This window comes from Aspergillus sclerotioniger, assembly GCF_003184525.1.
Source record: "Aspergillus sclerotioniger CBS 115572 chromosome Unknown BO94scaffold_2, whole genome shotgun sequence".
NCBI classification, from domain to species: Eukaryota; Fungi; Ascomycota; class Eurotiomycetes; order Eurotiales; family Aspergillaceae; genus Aspergillus; species Aspergillus sclerotioniger.
Window position 1 is genome coordinate 385,475 of NW_020290992.1, and position 15,759 is coordinate 401,233.

The window sequence follows — 15,759 nt, forward strand, 5'->3', positions numbered from 1 at the left end:
CGTCGACGGAGACGTACGCTGCCCCAGGATGATTTAGCTGCATCCCGCTCTAGCCCTTGTCCATTCCGGCGCCACCACGTCCCATGTCGACTTTTGATGGGGCCGTCCGGGGTAGGTCTATACTTCTGGTCCCTCCAGCAGCTAAACCTGCTCTCTAACGCTAAGTATATAGAATTTCCCTCCATTCAGAGTAAGAGCTTGATAAGCCCCGAAGGGTGGAACGTCGACACTGAAATCATGCAGTCGACTACTTCCGCAAGAATCCAGACAGGCCACCTCCCCTCGCCTGCTTCCTCAGCCATGTCCACAGTGACCATCTTCAAGGACTGGAGTCCTTCAGGACTACGTTCATCTACTGCTCTCCGGCCACTCGAGAGGTATTTACTAATTGGAGGCTTTGTCACGCATTCTCATCTTCTCCCAGATGCTCCTACGCATCGAAAAATATCCCCATCGTATGAACTTCAGCAAAGGCATTCTAGAGTCTCGGAGACTGCATTACAAGCACCTGTCGAAGCTTCTGGTGCGTCTTATCTAGCAGGAAACTGACCTATCAGCTCACCAGAACAGAGACCTATCCCGTTGAATACCCCAACCGAGCTAGAGCTCACCCCACGGCTGTCAATCCGAGTCACTCTTTTCGATGCAAATCATTGTACAGGCGCAGTAATGTTCCTGGTAGAGGGCAACGGGAAGGCTATCCTATACACCGGTGATATCCGTGGTACGCAAAATGTTCAAGAGCTGTTGCAAGCCTGACTCTAACAATCTCCAGCTGAACCTTGGTGGGTCAACAGCATCACCCGTCACCCCGTCCTCATCCCTTACACCCTAGGGAACAAGCGACTGGACAACATATACATTGACAACACCTTTGCCCATCCATCCCATCTATTCCATGCCTTTCCATCTAAGGCAGAGGGTCTGAAGGAGCTGTTGGCAAAGGTTCAGTCGTATCCGGACAACACTACGTTTTACTTTCGAGCCTGGACATTCGGCTATGAAGAAGTTTGGATGGCACTATCGGCAGCCCTCAATTCAAAGGTGTGTATTGCATTTCACGACAGGCGGCACTAATATTGATGCAGCCAGGTCCACGTGGATCGCTATCAGATAGACCTTTATAGGTCACTTGCCTCACAAGGTGTCAGTGATGCCCCGTTCCTTTGTGGGTACGAACTCGGTAATCGGTTCGTGTCTGGCTGCCTTAGCGAGGATGAGAGCTCGCGCATCCATAGCTGTGAGCCAGGCGTTCACTGCCGTGTAGCTGCTTCTCGAAACACCGTCTACATCGCACCGATTGTCAACCGAACAATGGACGGCTCAGAAATGCCCGAGATTGGAGCAGGCGGGGGAGGCGGTGACCTATACCAAGTTCACGAACTCGAGCTCCAAGACCAGTCAGCTTTGGAAAAGCTAGAGAAGCTCTGTCTTGAGCGTATCCATGATATACAAGCGCTTTCACAAACAAGACAGGCACTTGTCGATGCGTTCCGATCCAAAACCAATGTGCTCTCTCTCGATACCTACGGTATGAAAGATGCACACGAAATGTCTCTAGAGAGTTTCATAAGCATCCTGAGCCGTGGTCGTCCTGACGGGGAAGATTGGTCAGGCAATGTGAACCACCACACACATCTTCAAGATAAACAAGGCAATCCCCTCCCTAGGATCATTGTACGCATACCCCCCATTTTCACTTGTAAGCCACCGTCTAACATCCCCAGAACTTCCCCTACTCTCGCCATTCTTCTTACGACGAGCTCTGTGACCTCGTCTCCGCCTTCAAACCAAAAGACGTCCACCCCTGCACAGTCGACCCAATGAACTGGGACGAAGGAGTGTCAATACAAACCCTCTTCGGTCAACTCTGCAGCGGCACTGAGTTCGCTCACGATCAATACATGCGAGACATGACAGCAAACGACCCAGACCTCCGCGCCAGAAAACGAGCCCGCTACGAGGGCTCCTTCAGGACGCAATCAAGCCAACAAACATCCAGCGGGATAGACAGTAGTGTTCCAGAACATCCTCAACCAACTACCCCCGAGCCACTCTCTTCCTCCTCAGACCAGATACCTCTTCCATCCTCCCTCGACCCAATCAACGAGCCCACCCCGATACCCATCAATGAACCACTCACCATCCCAGCCTCAACCCCAGGGGCAGCAAAGGCACGACGCGACGAGATCCGCCGGGCCTGGCACATACTCAACAACGCCGATCCCCCCGAACGTTCGCTCTATGATCTCGGCCCCCTCCCTTCCTCCTGGACGACCACCGACGAAGAGGAAATCAGCCCCACCCCTCACTCACTACCAGAAAGACCACTCAAAATCAAAGACAAGCACATACCAGTAACTCCAACATCACCTTCAATCACTAACCCAGAACCACAAAATACCTCCATAGATGACCACCCCGAGGACCCAAACTCAAGCTCTCAACCCCAACCTAACAGCCAGCTCAGCCAATCCCTTTCCCTCAGCTCATCCGCATTCAAATCCCAAGAATGCGGACAAAATTCCGACCACCACCACTACCAAGACTCAGACGAAGAAGACATAACCGCCATCCCCAGTTACGACGGTACAGATGATCGTCCTCGACGACAACGACAAGATACGAGACGATCAATCTCAACTCAGATCCGCCGAGATGCATATCTAGCCGCGAGAGCAGATAGCTTTGACGCCTGGGCGTCGGTTTCTTTGATGTCCACGGGGAACAATCATACTGAGGAGGAAATCGAGCTTTGATTTCATTTGTCATTCTTTCCTTATATGTATTTTCTTTCTTTCATGTTTATTTTCGTGCTTTGGCATATTTAGATAGGATTTTGGTTGCGTAGCTGTAAGGTAGGAATATCCCAAGGAACCACAGTAGTAAGTATAATGTTTGAGTGCTATGCCCGAGAGAAAAAAAAAGAAAAAGAAAAGAAAGAAAGAAAGAAATTCATCCAGTCATTCATGCATGATTCCATCATCCCTCCAGTCAGTTCACTATATACAGCCCTCATGAATACCTCCCCACATCACCACGTATGAAAACATGTCAACGAATAAATAAAGTCCAAGTAAGTCTATACAACAAAATGGAATATCATAACAAGTCAAAGAACCCAATATCCAACATTCAACCATCGGCATAGATATCAACTAATAAACAAAATAATCCTGAGTCAGGGGCAAAGTGCCCGCTGGCTCCGCTTCGCAGAGCACGCCGTCGGCTTCGACGCGATAACTCTCCGGATCGACCTTCATCTTCGGCATGATATCATTGAACTTCATATCGGCCTTGCCGATGTTGCGGCAGTTTTTGACGGCTTCGATGCGTTTTTGCAGGTTGTAGGTTTGAACAACTCCCGCGTCGAGGGAGGCTTGAGAGACGAACATGATGGAGGTGAAGGGGACGAGGGCCTGTTTGGCGGTCTTTGTTAGTGGGGTTGTGGGTTGGAGGGGGTTGGGACTTACGCCGAATTGAGGGCGCATGATGACGGGTTCGACGGTGGGGATGGAGGCGTTGGGATCACCCTGTATTTTGTTAATATGGGTTATGTGTATGGGAGTGAAGAGACGTACCATCTTAGAGACTGCGATCATGCCGCTCTTTACAACCTGGGCTGGCTTCACGCCAAACGAGCTGGGCGACCAGAGGACCAGATCGGCGATCTTGCCGACCTCGATACTGCCGATCATGTGGGACATACCCTGCGCAATGGCCGGGTTGATGGTGTATTTGCTGACGTATCGCTTCACGCGGAAGTTGTCGGCGCCGGTGCCTTCGTCCTCGGGCAGCGGACCGCGCTGCTCCTTGTTCTTGTGGGCGGTGTTCCACGTCCGCAGGATGACTTCACCGCAGCGGCCCATGGCCTGGGAGTCAGAGGACATCATGCTGATGGCGCCGAGGTCGTGGAGCACGTCTTCGGCCGCGATGGTTTCAGCGCGGATACGGCTCTCCGCGAAAGCGACATCCTCGGCAATGTTCTTAGACAGATGGTGGCAGACCATAAGCATGTCGAGATGTTCGTCGAGAGTGTTGAGGGTGAAAGGACGGGTCGGGTTAGTGCTACTGGGAAGCACGTTGGGATGTTCCACGACGGAGATGATGTCCGGGGCGTGACCGCCACCGGCACCTTCGGTGTGGTAGGTATGAATGGTGCGGTTCTTGAATGATTCGATGGTTTGCTCAACAAAGCCGGATTCGTTCAAAGTGTCGGTGTGGATCATGCATTGGACATCAAACTTGTCGCACATGTCGAGACAAGAGTCAATGGCGGCAGGCGTCGAGCCCCAATCTTCGTGCAGCTTCAATCCGGCGGCACCGGCATAGATCTGCTCCTCGATACTTACACCGCCGCAGTCGTTGCCCTTACCGGTGATACCGACGTTGATGGGTAGGCGGTCGCAGGCCTGGATCATCTGGCGCATGTGTACGGGTCCGGGCGTGCATGTCGTGGCGTTGGAGCCGGTCGAGGGACCGGTTCCCCCTCCCAAGAACGTCGTGATACCTGAGGCCAGTGCCTCGTCCACCTGCTGGGGACAGATGAAGTGGATGTGGGTGTCAAAGCCTCCAGCGGTAATGATCTTGTTTTCTCCTGCAATCACATCGGTTGAAGAGCCGATCACCATACCTGGGGTGACATTGTCCATGATATCGGGGTTTCCAGCTTTACCAATCCCCACGATTATTCCGTCCTTGATACCAATATCGGCCTTGAAGATACCCGTCCAGTCAATGATTAGAGCGTTCGTGACAACCGTGTCCAGACTATCATTCGTGGATTGCTCAGAAGACTGGCCCATGCCGTCACGAATTGTCTTGCCTCCGCCGAATGTGCACTCATCTCCGTAGGATGTGTAGTCCTTTTCCACACGAACCCACAGGTTGGTCAGTCCCAGCCGCACCAGATCACCCGTAGTGGGACCGAACATTCGAGCGTAAACCTCGCGCTCCATCGAGAAGGGGGTCACAACCAGCGCGCTGTCGGCGGTGGGCTCTGGGACATGGGCAAAGTTTTGCACCTGCAGACGGAGCATGATCTCCTCGGCGCGGGCAAGGTCGACCTTGCCCGAAGCAATGCAATTACCTCCACGGATGATCTTATTGCCTCCAATCTCCACCAGTGTAACCATCTTGGTATCTCCAGGCTCAAATCGCACAGATGTACCGGCGGGGATGTCGAGACGATATCCATATGATCGGAGACGGTCGAAGTGCAGCTGTGGGTTCGTTTCGATAAAGTGGTAATGCGATCCAACCTGGATGGGCCGATCACCCCTGCTCATCACCTTAAGCTTGATTCTTTTCCTTCCTTCGTTCAGGGTGATGCGCTCGTTCCTCACGGGCAAGATCGCACCGGGCATCTTTTCGGGTTCGTAGTCGGCCGGATCGGGGTCGGGGAAAGCATCGGCGGGGGGTATCGGAAGAAAACTGCCGTAGAGAGCCTTTTCCAGGTCTCCGTCATCGCTACTGATGGGGTTGTGTACTGTCACAAGATAGGTACCCGTGGTAAACGTTCCTTCGACCTGCAATTCGACCAATGTCGAGACGACCGATGGGAGGACATGACGGCGACCCAGCATGGTCTTGCCGATGGACATGAGATCGGCCACAGAGTATTGTCCATCGCGGATCAGCTGTGCAGCGGGTGGGTTAACGAGGTGGTCAGGAGAGCTCCCCGGGATGGTTGATTACCTCCTGCAGGTTGGACGAGATCAAAGCCTAACCAAATTCATTAGCCATGTTGTGTCGAGATGAATCGCGTGGACCCAAGTCCATGTGCAACGTACCGTGGCTTCAGCATGGTTGAGTCGGATACCACGTGCGAGCCGGCGCTGGGCCAGGAAGCCCAGTTGGGAGATGACGAGCTTGTCAAGCTGGAGAGAAGAATATAGTCAGTCGAGGTTGGGGATTTCCAAGCAGAGATCGAAAACGCACCTCCTTCGGAATCAGATGCATCCTGGGCGGGCAGTTGGTTTCCGGTGGCTGTCAGAGCGCAACCCGGACTCGGTTCAGAGTTGACAGGCAGGACAGGACCCAGAGAAAGAGGCTCGAAGAAGGAATTTAAACGCGACGAGGGGAAAAGCGCGCCGGATCGGGGGAGGCAGAAGTGGGTTTGGCTGGGATGGAGATGTGGGGGGTTTCCCAGAATTCGCATCGTCGCATACTACTAGTACTACTGCAGCCCACGGCCGATAAGCGGTCGCCTGTCCAGATAAGGCCGGCTTGGACCTATGGCAGCCCGCCTGGGCGAGGGTGACTAACGGCTTGCAGTCAAGCTGCAGCCCGTCGTCGGGTCGCTTGGAGGCCATCGGCAGTCGCCGGGCAGCTGCTCCACTCCACTGCGAACAACTACTATCTATGTAGATACTACTTACTATCTATGCCCTACTCCGTATCGAGTACTATACTTCTACAACATATACAAGATCACAAGTACTACTACTAGTCCTAGTATTAGTGGTCTAGGACGGCCCAAGTAAGCTAGAATCAAGCTTTTCCATTCATAAACTACCTTTGACCAAGCACCCCGAACGAAAGAACACCCCCGCAAAGTGCACAGTCCGACGCCAAACAGGCCCGAGAGAAAAACAGCAACCCTGATAGCAAGACCCAACCAAGCGATCCGTAATATGCTACACCCAGTGGTCATATCCAAATTTGCAATTTACATCATGTAGCAGGGGCCGCAATACACGGGCGCCCAATCTCAATGTCACTCCATCCACAATGCAACCCTTACTCCTCGGCACCAGCCTCGCTCTTGCGCTTCTTCTTGTTGGTGCGCTTGTTGTCGCTGGCGGCAGCCTTGCGAGTGGATGCGGGGGCCTCCTGCTCCTCCTTCTCCTTGCGAGCAGCAGCGCCGCGCTTCTTCTTTTCGGGAGATTCTCTCTTCTTCTCGCTGGGGGTCGACACCTCCTTGGCGGCTGGCTTACCCTCGCTGCGGCGACGCTTGGTGCTACGCGGGGGGGTGGGCTCGCGGACCGGCTCAGGAGAAGACTCCTCCTCGGACTCGGCCTCAGATCCCTGATCCTCCTCATCAGACACATCGGTCGCCTCGGCGCCCTCAATGCCCTGGTGCAACTGGCTGGCAGCCTTGGCATCATCCGAGTAAGGAAGACCGGCCTTGTAGGCCTTCACCTTCTCCTTGTAGACAGCAAGGTTGTCTGCGTAAAGCTTTTTCCAGACCTGCGCACAAGTCAGCAATGGCCCAAAGACGCGGGTCGAAGCGGAACGGTCAAGCGCACCTCTTTCTGGACTTCAGGCATCTCAGCCCAGCGGCGAGTGCCCTCATCAGAGACTTCCTTGGGTTTGGCATTGGAGCCCAGCTCCTCGGCAATACGGGAGCGGTTGTGCTGCATGTAGAGAAAAAAGGGAGTCAAGGCGCGCTTGGGGGCGTTGGGGTCCGGGGGAGCACGCTTGCGCTTCTTCTTCTCGCCCACTTCAGACTTCGCACCGGGGCTGGAGGGGCGTGCGCCGAGCAGACCAGACTCGTAGAGAGAGCTGGTGATACCACTAATGCTGGTGATGTCCAGGCTGGTGGGAGTACGGCCAAGCACAGTATCGGCATGGTTCATATAAGCCTTGGTGAGCTCCGAGACAGCCGCCGACAGTTGCACTAGGCTGGAGACGACCTGAGAGTGAGTTAGTGGGGCTTGTTTGGGTGCCGAGGTGGCGAGTCGGACGCCGGAAGTCATGGCATTGATAGCAATGGTAGCACGGGAAATAGGCGCCACCAGGGTTGTGGAAGGCAACGATGGAGGCGCCCGGGCTGGGGATGAGCGTCCGCGCCGGGCCATGGGGAAGGCGTGGCGCGAAACAAAGGACGCGTGGTGGGATTACAGAGCGAAGGGGCGGTGGACAAAGAAAACCAAAGCCGAGGGGCCAGTAGGGGGGAAGAAGGTAGTAAAGCGACACGAATGCAAACGCTAAAGCAGATAGTACAATGCTTGAAATTTTGGGGGGGGGGGGGGGGGGCAGTAGAAGCAAGCAAAGGGCCAGCGTCGCGAAGACGCCGTCGGGGGCGGCTTTGTTTACGGACGCGTGGTGAAGGTGAACGGGGGAGGCAGCTCAGCGCCCGGCCACCATAAGCTTAGGGAAGGCAACCGGCGCGCCGCGCCCACGGGAGGCAAAACGAACAAAAAGACATGTGAAATAAGAACTTACACTGTCGCGGGTGCGGGTGAAATCTTCAATGTCAACGGTGATGGTGGCATCTCTGGCCTTGGAATCTTCCCGGCGAGACATCCTGAGATAGGTAATGGGGGGTGGCGACCACCGAGGGAACAGATAGCAATGGGTGGGATGGGGAGGGGGGGCAGCAGTAATGATAGGAAGAAAGAAGAGAGGGAGGGATGACGGGAACCTGAAGAAAAGAAGAATTTTCGCTCGCTAGCGGGGTCAGTTTAGCGGGACGAGGCCTCCTAAATACTGCCCGCCCGGAGCTGGCCACCCTCGCTGTTTTGGGCTTAGAGACTCTCGCCTCCCTCCCCCGTCCATCGGGCTGATCGCTCCCCCCCGTAGCTAAGCTGAAGGAAGGGTCCCTTTAGGGGGGCCACCCTCCCTAAGCTGGTCGCCGGCCCCAGTGCCCCCCCCTAATCCACCCACCCTACTTGAACTCCAAGGACTCGCTCGCGACAGGACCCCTTGGCAGTTGGCACACCGGGCCTGGCAACCCCTCTCCCTCATGCCACGCCCTGAAACTCGCTGAAACCCACTACTGTAGCCACCGCCATCTACCCCGACCATCGACCTCCTCAGCTTACCACCCCATCCAACAGAGAAGACGATCCCCAGTTTGCTCAGTTCCCTCCATGGGTAATCGACTAGGTAGCAAACACACAAGTCCAGCGCATGTGTCGCATTGACCTCCTTAAGCTATTAACCTCACTTTCCATTCCCCATTCTCCAATCGCAGCCCCGTAAATGAGCTGCTCATGGTCAGCCACCCACCCACACCCACCCGGCGCCATCCGCGCAGCTCCATCCCACCCACGCCCTGACCGTAGGCAGAGCGGCTACCTGAGTACCCCGCCGCCCCTGCCCCCGAGCGCGCAGCCCATCGACCCAGATGGTCATGGTGCTCATCCTCCTCCCCAACGCCAAAGACGCGCACATTTGTGACTCATCACTTAAGGATCATCTACTTGCATTAATACAGTGTACATATTTACATATAAACATGTTTCTTTTTCTCATCCTTCGCGGTTCGTGTTATCGTAAAACGTGTCTATGGATCTGGTGGTTGGAGGCATATATTTATCTGTGCGGGGGGCCTAGTCGCACCATTTGTCTTGACTGTCTGTATGATTTTGTAAAGATGGATAGTTTTTGGTTATGATAGAGGAGGCAGGAAATTACTGGTAGCTACTCAGATTTGGATGGAGAAGACGAGATCGATGGTGTTGTTGGGGTCCTGTGGTTTGTTTTGGCTGATGCGATGCTTTGTTTGTTTGGTGGGGTGCTGTCAAAGCTTGGGTGCTTATCTAGTGAGGGGGTCTTAGATTAGCCCTGCTGGTTAGGGTCTTGGAGGCCGATCTTAGGTGAGGCTGCTTAGTGCGCTTCACATGGCGTTGCTGGAAGCAAACTTGACTACGGAAGGATTCCCACAACCCTGAAGCAGACAAGGTATATATTCCCACCAAAGAGCTCAACACGCTCAAACCGTTCTAATATAACAGGGTTCAATTCAAAAATTACACTGCAGTCTTCATGTGCACCTCGTCTAGAACTTGAAAACCTGCTCCTTGGTGTAGCCCAGCTCCTTCAGGATACCGGACAGCTCGCCCTGGTCCGAGGGGCTGACCTTGGTTCCACTGATGGCCTTGTACAAGCCGGGAGGTCCGCAAACGAAGAGCTTGATGTTCTCCTCCTTGGGCTCGGGCAGGACGGTCTTCAGGAGCTCCTTGCTGATGTAGCCCTTGCCGCCGGTCCACTCCTTGGGAGGGTTGTCCAGGACGTAGAAAGCACGGAAGCGGCGGGGGTAGGTGTTCTCAAGCTCCTCGAATTCCTTCTTCAGGAGGATGTCCTCCTCGCTCACGTTACCGAAGACAAGGGTGACCTTGGTCTTGTCGTCGGGGTTCTTGAAGATCTCACGTGCAAGCTGGTACATGGGGGTGATACCGGTACCACCAGCGATCAGGCAGATGTGGTTGTGCTTGTTGGGCTCCCAGGCGTACTTGAGGATAGGGCCCTTGAAAGCCAGGCGCTGGCCGACGTTCATGCTGTGCAGGTGCTCGGACATGGGTCCGTTGGGGTAGACCTTGACGACGAGGTCGATGTAGCCGGGAGTTTCTGCGCGAGTCAGTGAGCGTTCAGTCGGACCAAGAGGAGTCACGGGGCCGTACCCTCATCGCTAGTGGGAGTGTAAGGGCGAATGACAACCTTAGCATCGACGGGCTTAAACTTGGTCAAGAGCGCAGCTGCGGGATTATGAGCAAGGCAGTCTGAACAATCCCAGGACAGAGAAACTCACAGGCAACCTGAAGACCAGAGACAGCTTCCTTGTCCTCGAACTCGAAACGCAGACGCTTGGTGTTGTGGTTCAGGACCTCAATCTCCGACAGCTTGAGGTCAAACCATCCTTGGTCACCACCCTTGAAGACCTTAGGACGGTCGACCACGGGGGCCTCAGCGGTGGCCGCAGTGGTGGCCGAGTTGTAGCGGTACAAACCGACACCGAGACCGGCGGCACCGACGGCGGCGTAGATGGGAAGCAGGGAGGACTTGGCCTTGGGCGCTTCCGTGGAATATTTGCGGAAGCCCTGTAATCCGCGCTTAGCACAATTTTCGATCGCCGGTAGGTAGCCAAAAGTGCGAAAAAGAAAACCGGAGTGCTTGTACAAAGTGACTCACCTGCTTAAGGGGCTGAGCGCAGCGGAGGGCTTGACGAGCAAACATTTTCAGTGAGTGACAAACACCAATGCGGGCTCAATGGATGGTGGATTGGGGGGAGGAGGGAGGAGGAGCGGAGGGCGAGAGGACCTTCGGCAAAGGTATTAAAGCTCCTCCCTGTCGGACTCCGAAGCGCCGTTCTCGCACATGACGCAATGGGGCCGCCCGCCGTGCCTGGCCGCTATGACTACTTATTTCCGAGCGGATTACTAACGGGTCCCTCTCTGCCCCCGGCATCATTATTGGCGGGGGTTGGCTTTGACACCATCGACACCATCGACACCCTCTGATGATGGGAGATTCTGTCAATTACACACACTGCAGGTTCTATTGTGGGGTCACTTTCAGGTGGCGGGATGTATGTGACCTACTATCAAGCACTCCCTATTGCCATCTCGCAGTTCCCAGCTGGTCAAACTATACTCCGTAGTCCGCCATACTTTAGTACTTACCCATATTATTTCTAAGGAATGTCCGAATTCAACACAGCCAACCTCTATCGGGAAAATTCATACTCGGAATTGAGATTGAATCCGGTCAATAGTCGGCTGGATAGCTAGTCAGCTAGACAGTAATCCAGGGATCAATGTCTCGGCTGGTGGTTAGATTGTAGAGGACAGAGGCAGTTGCTCGCAGAAGTGTTAATACCGAGCGATTTCTGCAAAAACCTGCGGGGAACAATCCTTCGTAGCACCATAGTATAAGTAGCTGAGGCAAGGCAAGCATAGTGTCAAGCCTGTAATGTGTCTAGGTAGTGTCTACTGCCACCCTGGTCATCGTCGGATGTAGCTAAGTACCCATCATGCATATATCCGAGCCATTAACGGAGAACGCCATCCGAGGTCACCGTCAGTGTCAGTCTGACAGAAGTCAGAACACTGTCCCATAAGCGGACCAATAATCAAGAAACCACGCTCGGATACTTGGGACTTTGGTACATAGCTTTCCTTCATATGGGTGAAAATCCGGGGACCCCAAGCGAGTAATATTCGGATTTTGAAGCCCCCGCGTCTCGTGTGGACCGGAGGATCTGAACATACACTAGTCCTCCAGTTACAATATACCCTACAAATCCCATCCAGAGATAATATAACTGAAAACAATACCCCGGTATTTTTTGATATAACTTGAAAGGGTCGCTGCAGAGGACTTAAAGAGACATAAAAACCATCCGTCCCATTACCTGGGTTGAGGATACACGCCCTGTCCGCGTGATCCGTGTCCTTCGTGCATGCTATGGCCATAACATAGTCATTCATCCAAACACTCCTTTCACCCAAACCCATAACCTCACATTTACGCGAAGGTAGAGGGACGAGAGTAAGCGAACACCTTCTTGCTGCCCGAGTCGCGGTGGGGCAGGGGGAACTTGAGGTTCTTGGAGAGGAGCTGCTTGATGTAAGGGCGGCGGATGGTGTCGGCGTTATCGATCTCAACAACCTTAAGGATCTGCAGAACGATTGTTAGATCTCAACATCTCGGACGAGATGGTGGGAATATCAACGTACGTGGATGGAGCCGAAGCGGGCACGGTGGCGGGCAGCCATGTCCTGGTAGAGAGCCTCAACAGCCTCGGTGCGGCTCATCTCACGGAACTCCTTGTACATGTTGTGGGTACCGGAGCGGGAGTCGTAGCGGAGCCAGATACCGAAGTTCTTGACCTTGGTAGGGCGCTTCTCGTTGATCTAAGGGAGAAGAAAGGCGTCAGCCGACTCTCCCGGTTCCTCGTTTCATCACGGCAAAACATACCACGTTGATGCTGACGATCTCACCGTTGGCCTTCTTGACCTTACGGAGCTGGGTCAGGAAGTACCAGAACCGCGACTTAGCGACGACGGTGTTGGGCGCAAAGATGCGCATGCGGTACAGCTTGGGCGTGGGGTTAGCCTCGGTGGGCAGGTGACGCCCAATGACCTGGTACTCGGTGAGACGCCCTAGGGATCCCAGTCAGCCATGTCCTTCCATCCGGGATCTGTCTCATGCAATGGCTTCAATCGGTGCGTTAATTCCGTGCGAAACGTCGTTGACTGTCGTGGGAGTTGTCGGTAGTTGGCGGTATTTTTTTTCAATGTGCGCCCAGGTATCATCAAATTTCGTCCTCCGCAACATTCCTCTTGGTTGAACCAATATACCCTTCGCCAAAATCCTTTTTTCAATCGCCCTTCTTTTCCATTTCGAACAAACTTCAATGTATCCGATAGCGCCGAGATAAGATAATTTCGCAAGTGTCGTTCAACGATCGCAGGGGAACATCGCAAAAGCCGATCCACCAAGGGAGACAACAGAGAATCATTGGAAAACTTCACTCACCCATCTGGTAAATTCAGTCAGTAACAAATTCTAGATGTCGATGAGCAGGACAAAAAGGTAGGGCTTACTTTGATTGTTGACGCTGTAGTGGTTAGTCGACGAGAGGTGTGCCGGCTGGACTCGTCGCGGAAAGGAGGATTTTTGGAACAGTTGATTGTGAGCTAGGTTTAGCCCTCCTTAGGGCTAAGCGACCGGGTGGCTTTGCCACGCACCTTTCCCGTTCGGGGTCACCAGCCACATCTAGTGTGGCGGTAGTGATTAGATAAGGCGCTTTCCGTGACGGCGCCGCCATTTCCCCACCTCCTCCGATCGCGTCGGCGGCATCAGATGGACCTGGAACTCGGGAAGTGACGACGCCTGTTGGTCTCCGTCGCTCGGACGTACTTACGATCATCGTGGATGCTTGCCCGCTCCCCAATCTCTCGCCACGATCGACCTTCTCGACGCTTGCTATAATCAGCCATGCCCTCCTCTGTATTCGATGATTTCAGAGAAGGCCAGAAGATCGGCTCTGGTCCCCGCCTCGCAGCAGCTCTTACCCCCGTCGCACCCACGGAGTACCCCGATCGCTTGAAGTCGTTCTATTACTTCTCCAACGCCGTCCATGTGTCCGCCGATCTCCGCTACTCGCTATTCCAAGCCAATGGCTTGAGGCTTCCCAAACAAGAGCAAGGGGCCTGGATTGATATCTTCACGTCGTATTGGAAAGCGGTGGGCGAGATTGTCCGATTTGACGACGCTCCCGGCCATGCCAGCTGGGTGAAAGCGTTTGATGCTTGGAAGGAAATGGCAAACCTCCTGATCAGGGGATACTCGTCAAACGGACTGCAAGCTTGGACGGTGCCGTGTCTATATGTTGTCGGAAGATACCTGCGGATCTTTGCCATTAAGGCAGATGCGGAACTTGCTTCCCAAGGTTCTATGGCTTTTGACGATCGCTTCCAGGACGATGCTACTGCTGACGTCAAACATGCGAAGCTGGAGGAGGCTACACGGGTACTCAATCGAATGTTCACGTTGTGTCTCGGTGACAGGTAGGCTATGCCTGGAAGGGTTTTGGCGCATGTCAGTACTAACCGCTGTCTAGGGCTCCGATCGAAGAATCACGGAAATGGGGGATCTATGACACCACTAATCTCCTGTTCAAAACTTATTTCCGACTCAACACTGTTGGCCTATCTAAGAACCTGCTGCGTGCCCTCAAGGCTTCATCCGCCGACCTCCCTGACGTGGACGCTTTCCCGAAGTCCCATATTGTTACCTTCGAGTACTATGTCGGAGTTATACACTTTCTCGATGAAAATTATGCTGAAGTATGCGATGCACATCTTTTGTTGGAGCAAGATGACTGACTGTTAGTCCTAACAGGCTGAAGAGCATTTGTCATACGCATGGAAGATGTGCCACAGAAATGCGACCAAGAACCGGGAGTCAGTAGTCCATATGTTGTCTTTGTTCCACCTTGCTAACTGCTCCAAAGGTTGATTCTCGCCTATCTCATTCCCTGTCACCTTGTCACCACACACACCTTGCCAAGCAAGGAGCTTCTTGCCCCGTTTCCTCGCTTAGAGAAGCTCTTCCGCCCTTTGTGCGACTGTATCAAAAAGGGAGACCTGGGCGGGTTTGATGCCGCGATGACGGCGGGAGAGGAAGAATTCGTTAAGCGGCGCATATACCTGCCCCTTGAGAGAGGGCGCGACATCGCCTTGCGAAACCTCTTCCGAAAGGTCTTTATTGCTGGTGGATTCGATGAGTCCAAGGATGGACAGGCTCCTATTCGGCGCACGCGAGTTCCCGTCGCCGAATTTGCAGCGGCTTTGAGAATAGGTACCCATGCGGATGAAAGATCCCGGGTGGACATTGATGAAGTTGAATGTCTATTGTCAAATCTCATTTACAAGGTGAGTGTGACAGATATCCAAGTCACGTTAGAAAAGCATTCGATTGACCAATTTCTAGGGGTTGATGAAAGGTTACATCGCCCGTGAACGTGGCATGGTTGTGTTGAGCAAGGGCGGCACCGCATTCCCAGGAACGGGCGTCTAAGCATGATACCCAGTTGCTGTCATGTTACTCAATGGCAGCGTTCCCACATTCTTCCCTCAACAGCATCCGGCTATCAGTGCACCAGACACTCAAACGGCAGTGATCCAAAACCCGAACTGGCGGATAAAGCAGTGACATCTGCATCATATTCATTAGGACTTATCAGCTTGCATTTCGTGGGCCATGGCGGTCCATGAGCAGCTCCTATACACATCCGTAGCCATGACGGCCGCTCACTGAGCTCCATATCAGCAGTTACAGTGGTATACTGTGGGTGGCATGCTGCGCGGATAGACGGGTGATCCAGAAAATGCTGGTCATGCTTCTTTCCTTGTATTTAGACCGCTGAAATATCCGTAAATAGACAGGATAGACCAACCAGGAATACGTCATGAATACTCCAAAATCCGTGCAAGAACAAGTCTCGGAACCCCAGGTCTCAGCATGAATTGAGGGGAAAATGTATGAAACAATGTCACATCAAGCAACCACTATACACGCATACAT

At 53.6% G+C, this 15,759-nt stretch overlaps 6 protein-coding genes across 6 annotated transcripts; 2 read left to right on the forward strand and 4 right to left on the reverse strand.

The window, feature by feature from the left end:
* Positions 1–83: 83 nt before the first annotated feature.
* Positions 84–2,951, forward strand: BO94DRAFT_620001 (putative DNA repair protein; the record flags this gene model as incomplete). Its single annotated transcript, XM_025616905.1, has 8 exons — positions 84–111; positions 173–190; positions 244–377; positions 425–523; positions 571–724; positions 776–1,044; positions 1,093–1,677; positions 1,728–2,951. 8 exons carry the CDS (start codon positions 84–86, stop codon positions 2,757–2,759), a joined length of 2,319 nt encoding a protein of 772 aa, XP_025472348.1. The 3' UTR covers positions 2,760–2,951.
* BO94DRAFT_506671 (urease Ure) lies at positions 2,865–6,133 on the reverse strand. The gene is made up of 6 exons (XM_025609581.1): positions 5,941–6,133; positions 5,793–5,879; positions 5,698–5,724; positions 3,582–5,639; positions 3,474–3,533; positions 2,865–3,419 (listed from the first exon to the last, which is right to left on the reverse strand). Exons 1-6 carry the CDS (start codon positions 5,959–5,961, stop codon positions 3,159–3,161), a joined length of 2,514 nt encoding a protein of 837 aa, XP_025472349.1. The 5' UTR covers positions 5,962–6,133; the 3' UTR covers positions 2,865–3,158.
* A 352-nt stretch (positions 6,134–6,485) lies between these two features.
* Positions 6,486–8,388, reverse strand: BO94DRAFT_530316 (HMG-box). Its single transcript, XM_025610653.1, has 3 exons — positions 8,170–8,388; positions 7,251–7,637; positions 6,486–7,191 (listed from the first exon to the last, which is right to left on the reverse strand). Exons 1-3 carry the CDS (start codon positions 8,248–8,250, stop codon positions 6,742–6,744), a joined length of 918 nt encoding a protein of 305 aa, XP_025472350.1. The 5' UTR covers positions 8,251–8,388; the 3' UTR covers positions 6,486–6,741.
* Positions 8,389–9,596: 1,208 nt separating this feature from the next.
* On the reverse strand, positions 9,597–10,954 carry BO94DRAFT_530317 (cytochrome b5 reductase family protein). Its single transcript, XM_025610654.1, has 4 exons — positions 10,858–10,954; positions 10,478–10,766; positions 10,350–10,424; positions 9,597–10,296 (listed from the first exon to the last, which is right to left on the reverse strand). Exons 1-4 carry the CDS (start codon positions 10,900–10,902, stop codon positions 9,728–9,730), a joined length of 978 nt encoding a protein of 325 aa, XP_025472351.1. The 5' UTR covers positions 10,903–10,954; the 3' UTR covers positions 9,597–9,727.
* A 1,109-nt stretch (positions 10,955–12,063) lies between these two features.
* On the reverse strand, positions 12,064–13,349 carry BO94DRAFT_131086 (60S ribosomal protein eL20). The gene is made up of 5 exons (XM_025605643.1): positions 13,275–13,349; positions 13,207–13,210; positions 12,646–12,830; positions 12,405–12,581; positions 12,064–12,345 (listed from the first exon to the last, which is right to left on the reverse strand). Exons 2-5 carry the CDS (start codon positions 13,208–13,210, stop codon positions 12,193–12,195), a joined length of 519 nt encoding a protein of 172 aa, XP_025472352.1. The 5' UTR covers positions 13,275–13,349; the 3' UTR covers positions 12,064–12,192.
* Positions 13,350–13,530: 181 nt separating this feature from the next.
* On the forward strand, positions 13,531–15,749 carry csn12. The gene is made up of 5 exons (XM_025614278.1): positions 13,531–14,240; positions 14,294–14,519; positions 14,575–14,636; positions 14,687–15,107; positions 15,166–15,749. Exons 1-5 carry the CDS (start codon positions 13,669–13,671, stop codon positions 15,250–15,252), a joined length of 1,368 nt encoding a protein of 455 aa, XP_025472353.1. The 5' UTR covers positions 13,531–13,668; the 3' UTR covers positions 15,253–15,749.
* Positions 15,750–15,759: the final 10 nt, after the last annotated feature.